Below are 13,441 nucleotides of genomic sequence, written 5' to 3'. Positions count from 1 at the left end.
GAATACAGTGGGTGTATAGCAACTGTTCATAAGCCTCATATGCCTCTTCTCCTCTCTTCATTAGGTGCTGGAGCTGGGTTAGGTGGAGCAGGCCTGGGTGTTCCAGGTGGAGTACCAGGAGCTGGACTGTACCCAGGAGTAGGAGGTAAGTAATGTATATTCATATCAGATGTTTTAGACATACACTATATGGACAAAAGTATTGGGACACCTGCTCATTTTGTGTTTCTTCTGAAATCAAGAGTATTAAAGAGAGTGTCTCCTGCTTCTGTTGGAGTAACTGTCTCTACTGTCCAGAGAAGAAGACTTTCTACTAGATTTTAGAGCAGAGCATTGCTGTGAGGATTTGATTACATTCAGTGATGAGAGCATTAGTGAGGTCTGGATGTTGGATAATGATCACCACCCCAAACTCATCCCAAAAGTACTGGATGGAGCTCCACCACCTTTATTACAGAGAACACAGTTCCTCCACTGCTTCACAGCTCCTCAATGCTGGGGGGCTTTATACCCCTCTAGCCCACGCCTGGCATTAGGCAGCATGGAGCCAATAGGGTCATGATGTTGATCTGCTCCAGAGGGTCCTATTCTATTGGTAGGAACTAGACAAGATGTGTGTGTGTATTTTCACATCTGTGTCTGCAAACTTAAAGTAGCTGAATGAATTCATTAGAAGGGGTGTCCACAAACATTTGAACATATAGTGTATGTTTTATATGAGCCATCTCTAAATATACTCACAATGAGAATTGTCTCCTTTAACACCTGCAGGTACAGGAGCTCTGACACCTGCTCAGGCCAAAGCAGCCAAATATGGTAATGTCAATTTAAAGGTGATGAGGTTTATCCAGTGCAGATCTCATGTTTGGGTTCTCAGTTGTTCTTCTCTCTCCATTCACTGTTCAGGTGCAGGTGTTGGCACAGTACCAGGGGCAGGTACTGGCTTTGTACCAGGAGCTGGTGGAGTGTTACCTGGTAGGTGGAACATGGGGATTGTTTTATTTTTTGCCATGTGTGCATTGCAGTCTTGAGGCTTTTCACTTATTGAAATGATGTGAATCAGGCAGCTGTTCTACTTTACAGTGATTCTATTTTAAAATGTGTGGAAGTTTGTTCTCTGTAGAGGATCAGAAGGTATATTCATGCCTTTGACTGCAAGTGGACTGGGGTGCACAATACTTTTGCATAAGACTGTAATAAATAAAATAGATAAAATGCAGGTCAACCCCAGGATCCTTTACTGAATCAGTTACATCCTGATTTCATGGTTTGTTGCTAAATATAGGCCAGTGTCTAGAGCTGTCCTGTTTATCCACAGGTGTGGGAGGTGTGGGAGGTCTCACACCAGCTCAGGCCAAAGCAGCCAAATATGGTAATCCATCTCTCCTGTTCACACACATGCTGATGTAGCTTTTTAAATCAGACTAAATAAATACTAAACTTCTGTAAGTGAATTGTTGTTTATCCCATTTTAAGGTGCTGGTTTGGGTGGAGCTGGGACTGGCTTGGGGGGTGTTGGTGTACCGGGTGCTGGAGGAGTTTACCCTGGAGCAGGAGGTGGACACACTGTCTTTTTCCTCAGTGCTTTAAAATTGTGTTAATAAGTGATCTATTAGACTGAAAGATTACTAAGATGTATTTCTGTCTTAATCCATAAGATGCCAGCAATTCTTTCTGGTCAGACAAAGATTTCTGTCAGTGGAGCTATTGTTAGAAGTTGGATAGCGCAGTGAATAACCACTAATCTGTTACCCATTAGAAAATCATAAGAAATTAGATCATACATTGCTATACATAATACAAAATGCAATATGTATGTGTCTTACTTTTATACTTATACAATATGATCATATATTACATATACTATTATACTAAGCACAGAACTTGTAATGTGTTGTAATAATGTCATATTGTGGAGTTGTGTGTCAGCATATGATGCTCTCGTTATACAGGTGTAGGAGGTCTCACACCTGCTCAAGCCAAAGCTGCTAAATATGGTAATGACCAGACATTTTTAAACAGTGGATTACCATGAGAAAGTTATTTATTTCCTGCATTTTTATGCAGAAATTGGGCATAAAATCCTTTATAAAAGGTTTTTTCTCGTTGTGCACATTTTAGAGCATAACCCCTATTGATAATACTGAATTTAACATATTGGAAAAAAATAAAGCATAACCTATTTAATTTGAAATACTTTTGCAAAAGCTACATTTCATGTTAACTCAGAATGCAGAAGTGTGTTCTTTACAGAGAATTAAAGCTTACTGTACTTTGGAAATCAACATCACATTAAAACATGACCGGGGGGTGGCCAAACCTTTACATAAAACTGTATATTATACAGTATACTGACTTATTCATGGTTTTTCACTCAGGTCTTGGTGCTGGAGCTGGACTGGGTGGAGCTGGTGGTGTACCAGTATTAGGAGGGGCAGGTAGTAAAAGAATTAATAAAGAATTAATATTCATGTGCGGCCATATCCCGTCATGCTCAGCCAACCAAAATAACCATGTCATCTCTCTTTAGCGGGATATGCTGCTGCAAAAGCTGCAAAATATGGTAATCACCAAAATCTAATTCTAAAATGCTGGATTTTGAGATTTTGAGACCATAAATGTGGCACATACCATGTTCCTTACTGAATATGTCTTGGCGGAGTAGGGACTGCACCAGGAGCTGGAGTAGTGGGTGGAACTGGTGGCATTCCAGGAACATCACCAGGTGCTGGAGGAGGTAAATGCTCCACAAAATGTGTCTCAATTTCAGAACTGTCCAATACGATACATTAAGTGCTGTGATTGACACGGCATAATATGTTTCTGTTCCAGTGTATCCTGGTGGAGTTAAGCCTCCCAAGTATGGTAAGATCACCTGTTATCTTGGTTGAGTGATTACATAATTCAGACTATAGTTCCATCCTTCTATCCCTTAAAAGTCATCAGTAATCAATCGCATTGTTATTGTTTCAATACCCACATCCGCCAAGCTGCCACTGAATAGAAAGTATTAAGACTCTCTACTAAGTAGACTGCTTAGCAGAACCACCTTTTGCTGTAATAACAACTTTACGTATGTTGAGGTGGATTTCTACAGGTATTGCTCACTGTTTGGGAGGTTCTTCTCAACCCTTTGTCCTCGTAGGCGAGGACCACATTTCTCAAAAAGTGCCACAGATTCTTGACTGGATTGAGATCTTTGACTTGGCTATTAATGTCCTGCTTAAAGGGAAAGTTTCTCTCAATCAGAGACTGAAGCAAGTTGTCTTGCAGTATCTTAAAGACCTGGTCTAAGCAGTGCCTGGGTTTCTTTCATTCCCTCAGTGCTCTGATAAAGTGTTTAGTAATGTCTAAAGCTTAGAGGTATCTTTTGAATTATTGGTCTATTCTAACTAGCTAAGGCTTTTCTTGGGTAAATAGCAAAGGGATAAGAGCGTCTGCTAAATGCTGTAAATGTAAAAGATCTGCAAGGCTTTCACAGTTAGGCTGAAGCACAAGTGTTGAACTTCGGTAGATCATTGCATATCAAGTAAATGCATCCGAGAGGCATCACAGCATTAGAAGAGCAAAGTGGATTGAGGAGCAGGAATGGTGGGCACTGATGGGCACTTATGGGCACTGATGGGCACTGGTGGGCATGTGAAAAGATTTTAAAGCTAATGTTCAATATTGATAATGTAAACACATGATCAATGTTTTCAAGTCCAAAAAGCTAACCTAAAAAGAGCACAGAGCCAAAATAGCAGACATTATGAGTCTGGCCAGGTCCGTACTGATTGCACTGTTATATACAATATAAATGCCAAGATATTGCTGCAAACCAAACATTTAAATATCAGAGTGTTGCTTTGGCTTTGGCCGATGCATTTTCAGACAATAACAATGTACTTCTCAGTTCAAAGCCAGCTGAGTCATGTGAAACACTATATGCATTTACAGGTGTTCCTAGTACTGGGGTAAGTGGAGTTCCAGGAGCTGTGCCAGGAGCTGTGCCAGGAGTCGTGCCAGGAGTCGTGCCAGGAGCTGTACCTGGAGGTATAATTTATTTTACTGTTGTTAAAATGCAGAAAAACAGGAAGCAGGCCAGTTATGTGTTAAGAAGTAGAGGCCATGTCACAGGGAACTCTGCATAAATGCTAGCAGTTCTAACTGCCATAGGAGACATGTCATGTTTTTTTTTCCTTTTTGTCTTTTTGCAGCATATCCAGGAGGTGTAAAACCACCCAAATATGGTAATACAGTGCTATTCAATGCTATTCTACTATTTCATTAGTATAGCAGCAGTAATAACCTTTGTCTTCTAGGTCTTCTGGGTCTTCTACCCAGTTGTGCTCCAAGTGAAAACTCTTCCAGCGGGTTTAACCAGTGTGTATTATGTTTGTAGGCGTACCTGGGGCAGGTGGGATTCCAGGCATTGGAAGCCTTGGTGGAGGACCAGGAGTTGTGCCAGGGGCTGGAGGTTGGCTGTTGTTTTGGGCATCCTCTCTGTACACACAGTTGTCCACCAGAGTTCTTGCATATAGACCGTCTAGAGTTTGTTCTTATAAGTTTTAGGTCCAGGATTAGCTTGAGGCTGTTTACTACTTGGACTACAATCAGTCAGTAGAACTTTATTTGTTCCAGAGAACCTATTTCATCAGCAGTCACAGTTCCACATTAATAAAATGAAATACAAATACCGAACACATTTTAAACAGCTCGTATTCGATTCTTTTTTAATGTCTTGGCTTTTGGAACCAGGATCTGGAGCCAAACTCCCCAAAGCTGCTACATATTTACCATTTTGCCGGTTATTTACATCCTGTGGTGAAGTTGCAGATCTAATTAATGCCATCATTGTTCAGACTTGAAATAAATTAAGTTGTTATGGATATTACTTTCAAAAATATAATTTAACATAATATAACAGGGATTACTCCATAATGATTTGCTATGAACGTTTGTTAAGACTGTTATTTGAAATCTTGAAAATGTAGGGATTTAACAAAAGCTAAGAATTCAATGACATACTTTAAAAGACCAGAAGGCGAAATGCAATATTTTACAAAAGAGCCCAGTTTATGAATTGTACACAAACAGTAATGTAATGTCATTTATTTACTTATTTAAAATATTTCCTTCAGAGTTTTGAGGCTCTATCTTTTTTAACATGGATAATTGTAATTGACTTAAAAGGTTGTGTTTTTCTTTGTGTATTGTTTAGGATATCCTGCTGGTGCTAAGGCACTTAAATATGGTATGTGCATCAAATCAGAAAACACTTCCTATTCTACTTACCAACACAAATGTGCCCAGAAGGGCAGTTTAGAATCCTTCTTTTCCAGGGAAATTCTGCTTGCAGTGAGAAGCAATAAAGATAAAATTGCTTTTATGATTAAGATCAATAACTGTAACATCTGAGAGTTTCTCCCTCAGTAAATTAGCCCGTTAAGATAATACTTGCCATGCTTTAAAGCATTATGGTACTGTATTTGTTTCAGGTCCTGGTGGTTATGGAGTTCCAGGGGCAGTTCCTGGTGCTGTGCCTGGGGCAGGATTACCCATAGCTGGAGGTAAACGATAATGAGCGAACGGTGTGTTCAGAATTTGTACAACAATAAAACATTACGTTCACTGTTGTACAGTTTGTATGACAAATCCACTATTGGACGTGCTTATTGCATAAATACTGTTTTAAAACATGCATTTATTCTGGATTTGGAAACTAAGCAGCGTATTCAGCTGATTTCCTGACATTCACTTTTTGCATTTACAAACACTTTAGGTCTGTTGGTCTTTTGTCTGTTGGTAACCAGACACCCTTTATTATTTGTTAAATCAGAACTTTAATATAATAATACTCATTGCAGACACAGGCATTTACCTGCATGACACAAACTGTATAATGTTTGTAGACAAGCCCCAACCAATAGATAACCAATGCCTGATGCCAAGCATCAGCTGGAACAGTATAAACCCCCCCAGCATTGGGCCATTGATGTAGTTCCATCAAATTCCTTTGGGATAAGATGAAGAGGTATCCATCATTCAACATTAGTTCCTGACCTCAGAATACTCCTGGGGCTACAATCATGCCCTCACAGCAATGTTCAGAATATATTAGGCATTTCTAGAAGTGTAGGGGCTACACATATAGGACATATAGAGTAAGGCAGGCAGCCTGATCACCCTTACAGACACTTCTGTTGTGTGGAGTGTTTCAGCCTGAGACCCAGCGCAGTGCAGTCAGGGCACAACTTCTTCTGGATGTACAGCTGAGGCAGAGCTCCGGCAGCCTGGTGCATGGTTACTGTAGTAGATTTAGAGTACATTTGGTTTACTTTGACTAATTTGGAGTTACACGTGTTGCAGTGATGTCATATTTCATTTCACTGAAGATAAACCAACCTGTCAGCTCAGTTCCTCGCCGCTCTAATGAGTCTAAACCATTTTCCCATTTGTAAACATGTTCGTGCAGACGGCTGGACGCGGGCAGTGTGTAGCCGTTTGGAGACTGAGGCTTGTAGTCCGACTGAGTCGGAATGAAATGCAGTCAAGTTGCTCTGGAATGACAGAGGTCACAAATGATGTTGCACAGGTTGTGGAGCTGGAGCTAAACCAGGGTCTGTTGCGGGGGGCAGGTCTGGATATGGTCTGGACTGGTTTGTTCACCAGAGAAAATGACGTTTGATTGAATAAGCCGAGTCTGTCCTGTGTTCAGACTGCAGCCTGACAGAACACACCATACTGCCAAGTACCTGCTCATCCAGCAGTTCTTCTGAAACCAAGGGAATCAAGGGTCTGGTTTAGGAGTTTGCCTTCCCTTCTACTTTTCTAGATTGTTGAACATTGCTGTGTGGATTTGGCTGTATTCCACCACAAAAGCTTTAATGAAGTACTGATGTTGGGTGATTTAATTCTGGTCACTGGAGCAGTCTGACTGATCTTAACTGTATGCAGTGGTGCTCCATCACTCCACACTGTTTTATACTCCTCCAGCTGGGAATGATGGCCTCAGATTGGGGAATATAAGTGGTATCCACTACAGCTTAACACATAAAGGATGATGTTGCTGGAGCCTTTTGGAACTCTAGTTCTTAACAAGTCCTAAATAAATAATTTTAAATTTAAACATTTAAATTGTAGAAACTGCATATTATTAGCTCACTTGGCAGTGCTAATTATTTATTTAATACTTTTCAAGACGTGATGACGTGCGTTCAGTAGAAAAGGCAATGGTAACATTCAAGATTGCAGTTTGTATATTCTAGTGGGTAACACTTCTGTCCTCCATGCCCCAGACTGGGGTTTGATTCCCCACTCAGGCAAGAACATCACTCATTACTATTAGACTGGTCATGGACCGCAAGGAAGCTGGATGTAAATACATTTCCTACGCATGAAAATATAATGGGGACTAAATTAAATAAGTGTGTATGTATATATATATATATATATATATATATATATATATATATATATATATATATACACATACACACACACACACACACACACACACACTTTATATATCGCTAGCAATCAAATTAACAAACAGATTGGCTAACTTTATTAAACAAATGAACTTTAATAAGAATAGCTACTGCTGTAAGAAGAGCAGCTGCTGAAGAACATCTTAATGCATCATGTTACTTTGATGTTTCACATTCTCTCAACAATTCATTTACAGTATGCAGTCAGTAATTGATCTGACAGGTTTATTTAAATCTGGCTTTCTTTAGTCATCAGTGGAAGAAACATTTGTGCCTGGTAGAGTGTGTTCAAATATGACATCACTGCAAAACGTGTTACCCACATTAGTCAGAGTACACCAAATATAGGCTTAATCCATTGCAGGGCCCAGGCACCAACTCGTTACCCCCCTGCCTTAGTCGTGAACATGGAAAAAGAACCCTGAACCAGTGTCACTTGAGAACTTTTTTGTCGTAGATGTGGGTGAAAACTTCTGAAACGATGTTTTGGAGCTTAAGGTTGTAGGACTGGCGTGAAACCTCCTAAAGGTGATCCCTCAGATACGCGTCTCTGAAGAGTAGAACCACCACTAATGTTCTAATGAAAAAGACAATGAAGCATTACGTCAGACTCCATACCTGAAGTTGTGATTGCTCTGTGGTCTCTATAGGTGTGCCAGGAGGTGTTGGAACTGTGCCTGGTGCTGGAGTTGGAGGAGTGGGTGGAGTCCCGGGACAAGTGGCTGGAGGTAGGCCTGTGATATTAAGGGGATATTAGAAGGGAATTTCCAGAAACATGTGTAGTAACAGCTGTGCATATTTGTTACAGCATATCCTGGTGGAGTGAAGCCTCCTAAATATGGTAGGATTGATTTCATATACACTAATTTCATTAGGTTGATTAGGTACACCTAGTTTAGTACTAGGTACTTCAATACTGTTGGTCATTTTATTGTAAGAGCAAATCAGGAATGAAGAAAGATGAGCTTTATTAAATATCATGATGTGTCAGCAAAGCCAAAAGTCCTCAACTCAAGCTTTATCCTTGCTCACATGTTTAGTTTTGCTCTGTTATCTCGGTTAGATAAACAATAAGGTGAAAACTAGTAAAATAGTAAGTTTCCTCATAAGCTGAAATTTTATAATAGAGAAGTTTGGCCCTTGCTAAGGTCAGTTTAGAACTGTATCAGACTGTACCCCCAGGCTATTGGAAGTGAGCACCAGGTTTGCCTTCCTCTCTGACTTCTAACCAGGATTCAAACTCATGACCTCCTGCTTATTTGATTCACTCTCTTGATTCTTTGATTCAACCCAGTTTAATTACGTTACCACAGGAAGTCTTTTTTTAGGTTTTCTTTTTTTTACAGTGTAGCCAGCAAGTGGACCAATAAGGAAACCAATCAGTAGAGTTGAACATTTAGGAAAAAGGAAGCATTGTCATCTCAATAGGATGCACATTCACTGAGTCACTCAGACTCTGTTCTGCAAATTCTGTGGTTTAAATAATAATATTCAGTATAAGAGTTATGAGCGTGACATTGGTGAGTAAAACACATTTTATCATTTACAGGATATCCCGCTGGAGTCAAACCACCTAAATATGGTACGTCAGCCCTGGCACTCACATTTGAGCATGCATAGACACTGTAGCTTAACCCTTGTGTTTTCTTAAGGATCAAAAATGAGCCTCCACCATGTTTAACAGCAGAGATTTTTAAATTATATATCAGATATTTTCTCAGTTTGAAACTGACTGACCTTTCCTATAGTGACCGCAACTTCAGAGACATGGGAAAAACCACCTTTGTTCAGACCTCTGTGAATGGGGTACTCCTCCAGGGTACAGAGACTCTTCGGGTCATTTTTGAGAGGCTACACACGGGTTAATAGCTCTGCCAGCCTGTTCTTCCTCTTGTACAAAACATTTTCTCACACTGGAGTTCTGCTTGCAGTTGTGCCAAGTACTGGCCTTGCTGGAACAGGTGTTGCAACACCTGGAGCGACCCCTGGTGTGCCAGACGGAGCAGGGATTGCTATTCCAGGTGGAACCGGCGTGCCTTTTGTACCTGGGAAGCCACGTATGTGGAATTGAGAGCTCTTGATACTTTTCCTCTACCAAGTGAACCAACACTGTGCAGCACTGCTGATATCTCATTGTCCTTTTTACAGCCAAGGTTGGAGGTCTGGTCCCTGGAGGAACTCCTGGCCCCGGTAAGATCGCCTGCTTCTATACTGTGCACCCTGTGCCAGACCACTTTGGTGTAATTTTTTTTCCAGACCCTTGAAATCAAGCACTTTTTATACATTTAGGACTCTGGAAAGGTTCTGCTAGTCATTTAACTTCTCATTCCAACTAAATCACTTAAACTAGATGTTGGGACATTGCTGTTAGGATTTGACTGACACATGAGCATTAGGTGCTGAAGGTTTGACGATTAGTTATGGATCATAAATGCAACCTCAACTCTTCCCAAAATTTATTGGATTGAGCTCCATCACTCCAGAGAACACCGTTCCACTCCTGGGGGCTTTAAACCCCTTTAGCCCACGTCTGGCATCAGGCATGGTGACCTTATGGTCATGTGCTCATGGTTCTACTGGCAGTGCTTTTCTATGGAGATTATACAGTCTTTGCAGCCTGCATGCACAGGTAAACACCTGTCGGTGTTTGGAGTGTCTGGATACTTTTGGACATACGTTTTGAACCTTGTAAAGGCCATCACTTCCTGTACAGGTTCTTTACCTTTAACGTAAAGATCCTCTACACTCACACATCTTAATGGAACCAACAGTGCTTCCTGTATGGCATCACTCAGCATCCAGCCATTTGTAACACCTTCATTGTTAGGAGTGTATAAAGTGAACTCTGCAGGGTAATATAAATGAACCGTGTTCCTCCACTGACCTCTGATCAGGGGTCTGTGAGATACAAGACATGTAAATGCCAGCTTGCTAAACCTTCTGCTATTTCTGCCCGGCAAAATCAAAGCTAATACAACTCTTTGAAGCCAATTTACCCCAAAACGCCACCCTGTCATGGCAGTGCCAGTGGCTGCTGCCAGTGCTGATTACATCAAAGGCCACACAGCTGTTAATACGGCCACCTCTGTGCTGCATTCCTTTCAACTGCAATCTTAAAGGGGGAACCTGTTGTTTCTTGGCAGGACCGACGGCTATTGTTGAAACTGGCAAGGCCCCTGAGCCCAGTAAGACCCACTGTGTTGCATGAACCCCTGTGCAATTTCTTTTTAGAAAAACTTCATTACACTATATGGACAAAAGTATTGGGACACCTGCTCATCCATTGTTTTTTTCTGAAATCAATGGTATTAAAAATAGTTTATCCTGCTTTTGTTGGATTAAGTGTCTCTACTGTCCCCACCTTATCATCCCCAATGCATCCCAAAAGTACTGGATGGAGCTCCACCACCATCATTCCAGAGAACACCGTTCCTCCACTGCTCCACAGCTCAATGCTGGGGGGCTTTATATCCCTCTAGCCCACATCTGGCTTTAGGCAGCATTGAGCCAATAGGGTCATGATGTTGATCTGCTCCAGAGAGTCCTATTCTATTGGCAGTACTTCTCTACAGGGACTAGACAAGCTGTGTGTGCATTTGCACTGGGTGCATTGGGTGCAGCTTAAAGTATCTGAATGCATTCATTAGAAGGGGTGTCCAGAAACATTTGGACATATAGTGTATGTCCGTGCATCTTATTTCTCTTTTCCTGTTTTCACTAACCTCGCAGCTGACTGTGACTGTAATGCACACATCGGCCTTCTAGCTGATCTTCTGATACTCTGGTGACCGGGCTTTACCCACTGTACCAAAACATTGCTTGTGGGGGATTGTGGGAGAAAGGTTTAAGGATGCAGTTTTCCTGAAACAGTGGAGGCATAATGTTTCTTCTCTGCATTTCCTCTTGTTTTCTCTGCGTGTGTTTTAATTATGTTAACTTTGCACTTATTCTACGCAGGTGCAACTGGAATAGCTCCAGGTATGAGCTAAATAATCATTTAATCCTCAACAGATTTCTTATATTAAACATTCTGAGTAAAAGCCTTTGTCTAAAGGTTTGTTGTGAAACCCCGGGAGATGATGTGGATTTCTCCCTGTATGTGATCTGGTCTTCATCTTCAGTCTCAATGAATAATAATTGTTTACTATTTCACAAAAAACACATGCCACATTTCACATTGGCTGTTTAATTGGTTAATCGGTCACTGATGAGAACAGGTTTGTGAACTTCTGTGGTAATGACCTCCGGAAAAGAGGGAAATTGGAGTCAGGTGTTAAAGGAACATTTTGTCGAAAAGGAAAATTAAGTTGATTCATTACTGACCCGGGTGCAGTCACTCCGTCAAGGCATGCCTGGTGTCGGACGTGTGCCTCTGTAGTTTACAATAGGAGATACAAGGCTAACATTGCTAACAAACACTGGACTTAGACTGTCACCAACGTCGTCTCTGTACACACACGCCCAAAATCTTCATTTATTTATCGGTCAAAAAGCTGCACAGATTTACTAAAACAGCGCAGAGTAACCTTATTTAAACATATAGATAAAACTGGAGCTCCATCCTCATGGTTTATAAACTGAAGAAAATCACACCCATTCATACAGAGGTCTGGATGGGTTTTTTGAGCAGGTTGGAAGGTGGTTTACAGGGATGAGAGGTGGGACTGGTGACTGTCTAAGTTTAGTGTTTGATGGCAGTCTTAGCCTAGCATCTCCTGTAAACTAAAGCACACGTCAAGTAGCAAACATGCCTTGGCTGATTGACTGAATCTGGGAATAAATCATGTACAGGTCATGTGTTCATGTGACATGTAAAAAAAAATAAATAAATAAAATAAAATAAAATATTTATGTTTTATGAAGATCAGATTCATTCAGAAATCCAGATGGTCTCTCAGGGTTTCTCTCTCTCTCTCTCTCTATTATATAAATTACCGCTATATAGTAAGTCTATAGTAAAGGCTAAGTGTATAGGCAGGGTTATGTATTATTAACTACCTCTCATCTTTAACAAATTGACCTTTTCAATAATTAAGTGCTTACTAAGATTAATCAGCTTGTTTCTTTAGCATTTGTTATTATTTGTGGACATATAATGTCTACAATTAGTCAAACCTTACTAATTAATATAAACAGTTATAATCTATTTGTTATTATTGCAATTATTCTAACCCTGCTGATTATACTTGCTAATAATTACGTAGTCAACAATATTAATAATACTTATTTAATGGTTCTCACAGGACCTGTGCAGCCTGGTGGTATGTTCATATCGTCAATACTTATTTTGTCAAGCTGTTCTTTATTTGTTATTATGCTTTTTATATAAATTTATTAATAAAATTGTTAATACATGCTCATTCCCATTACTTTCACAGTTGGAGCTGGTGTTATTCAGCCTAGTGGTAAGCTCAGTAGCTTTATTCTAAGCAAGGCACTTCCTGTGTGTGTAATTTTTGTGTAGTATTAGTAATGTGGGTCATATTATGGAACTTTACCTATTTGTGTTTTTTGTTTTACAGCTGGGACTGGTGTTGGTAAGATCATTTATGTTCATAATTCTACTGACTTATTTTGCAGTGGCAGCAGAGAGAGGATTGACTAAAAGACGGTTATTACAATATTTTTAATAATTCAGTATTGATTTTTTTCCCTTTACCTTTTAACACTGCAGTCCAGCCTGGTGAGTTCTTACTTTTTCTAAACACATTTCATTCTGCTTATTTTAGGAATTTTTCAGCATGCATATTTCTGTCCACTAGAGGTCACAGTGTTCCTGCTCTAATGTTTCAATATTGTTTAAAAAGCCTGTTTATACAGTGCACTTACTCTGAGGTGCCACAAGGTGGCAGCTGTTTCATTACTGTTCTCCCTGAATAATGTTGATGAGTGTTGAAGTTTTTCCTCTAATCTGTGTCATTAATCAGGTGCAGTTGTTAAGCCTCCTAAGACTGGAGGAGTGGGTAAGA

General features: G+C 40.3%; 1 protein-coding gene across 1 annotated transcript in view; it reads left to right on the top strand.

Annotated features, from left to right (window-relative positions):
- elna (elastin a) overlaps nucleotides 1–13,220 on the top strand; it is a 59,421-nt gene extending 46,201 nt beyond the window's left edge. The window contains exons 24-47 of the mRNA XM_072668689.1: nucleotides 65–145; nucleotides 772–816; nucleotides 907–975; nucleotides 1,319–1,372; nucleotides 1,477–1,557; nucleotides 1,953–1,997; nucleotides 2,379–2,438; nucleotides 2,531–2,563; nucleotides 2,666–2,737; nucleotides 2,833–2,865; nucleotides 3,940–4,035; nucleotides 4,200–4,232; nucleotides 4,385–4,459; nucleotides 5,204–5,236; nucleotides 5,481–5,552; nucleotides 8,123–8,200; nucleotides 8,281–8,313; nucleotides 9,022–9,054; nucleotides 9,404–9,529; nucleotides 9,621–9,662; nucleotides 11,430–11,450; nucleotides 12,716–12,733; nucleotides 12,851–12,877; nucleotides 12,995–13,220. Coding sequence (XP_072524790.1) covers nucleotides 65–145; nucleotides 772–816; nucleotides 907–975; nucleotides 1,319–1,372; nucleotides 1,477–1,557; nucleotides 1,953–1,997; nucleotides 2,379–2,438; nucleotides 2,531–2,563; nucleotides 2,666–2,737; nucleotides 2,833–2,865; nucleotides 3,940–4,035; nucleotides 4,200–4,232; nucleotides 4,385–4,459; nucleotides 5,204–5,236; nucleotides 5,481–5,552; nucleotides 8,123–8,200; nucleotides 8,281–8,313; nucleotides 9,022–9,054; nucleotides 9,404–9,529; nucleotides 9,621–9,662; nucleotides 11,430–11,450; nucleotides 12,716–12,733; nucleotides 12,851–12,877; nucleotides 12,995–13,077 — 1,343 coding nt within the window. The 3' untranslated portion in view covers nucleotides 13,078–13,220. The remainder of the gene's footprint in view (nucleotides 1–64; nucleotides 146–771; nucleotides 817–906; nucleotides 976–1,318; nucleotides 1,373–1,476; nucleotides 1,558–1,952; nucleotides 1,998–2,378; nucleotides 2,439–2,530; nucleotides 2,564–2,665; nucleotides 2,738–2,832; nucleotides 2,866–3,939; nucleotides 4,036–4,199; nucleotides 4,233–4,384; nucleotides 4,460–5,203; nucleotides 5,237–5,480; nucleotides 5,553–8,122; nucleotides 8,201–8,280; nucleotides 8,314–9,021; nucleotides 9,055–9,403; nucleotides 9,530–9,620; nucleotides 9,663–11,429; nucleotides 11,451–12,715; nucleotides 12,734–12,850; nucleotides 12,878–12,994) is intronic.
- Nucleotides 13,221–13,441: the final 221 nt, after the last annotated feature.

The sequence above is a fragment of the Salminus brasiliensis genome, chromosome 23 (genome assembly GCF_030463535.1).
Source record: "Salminus brasiliensis chromosome 23, fSalBra1.hap2, whole genome shotgun sequence".
Taxonomy (NCBI): domain Eukaryota; kingdom Metazoa; phylum Chordata; class Actinopteri; order Characiformes; family Bryconidae; genus Salminus; species Salminus brasiliensis.
Note: the sequence above shows the minus strand (reverse complement) of the source record. Positions and strands in the feature narration are given on the sequence as shown.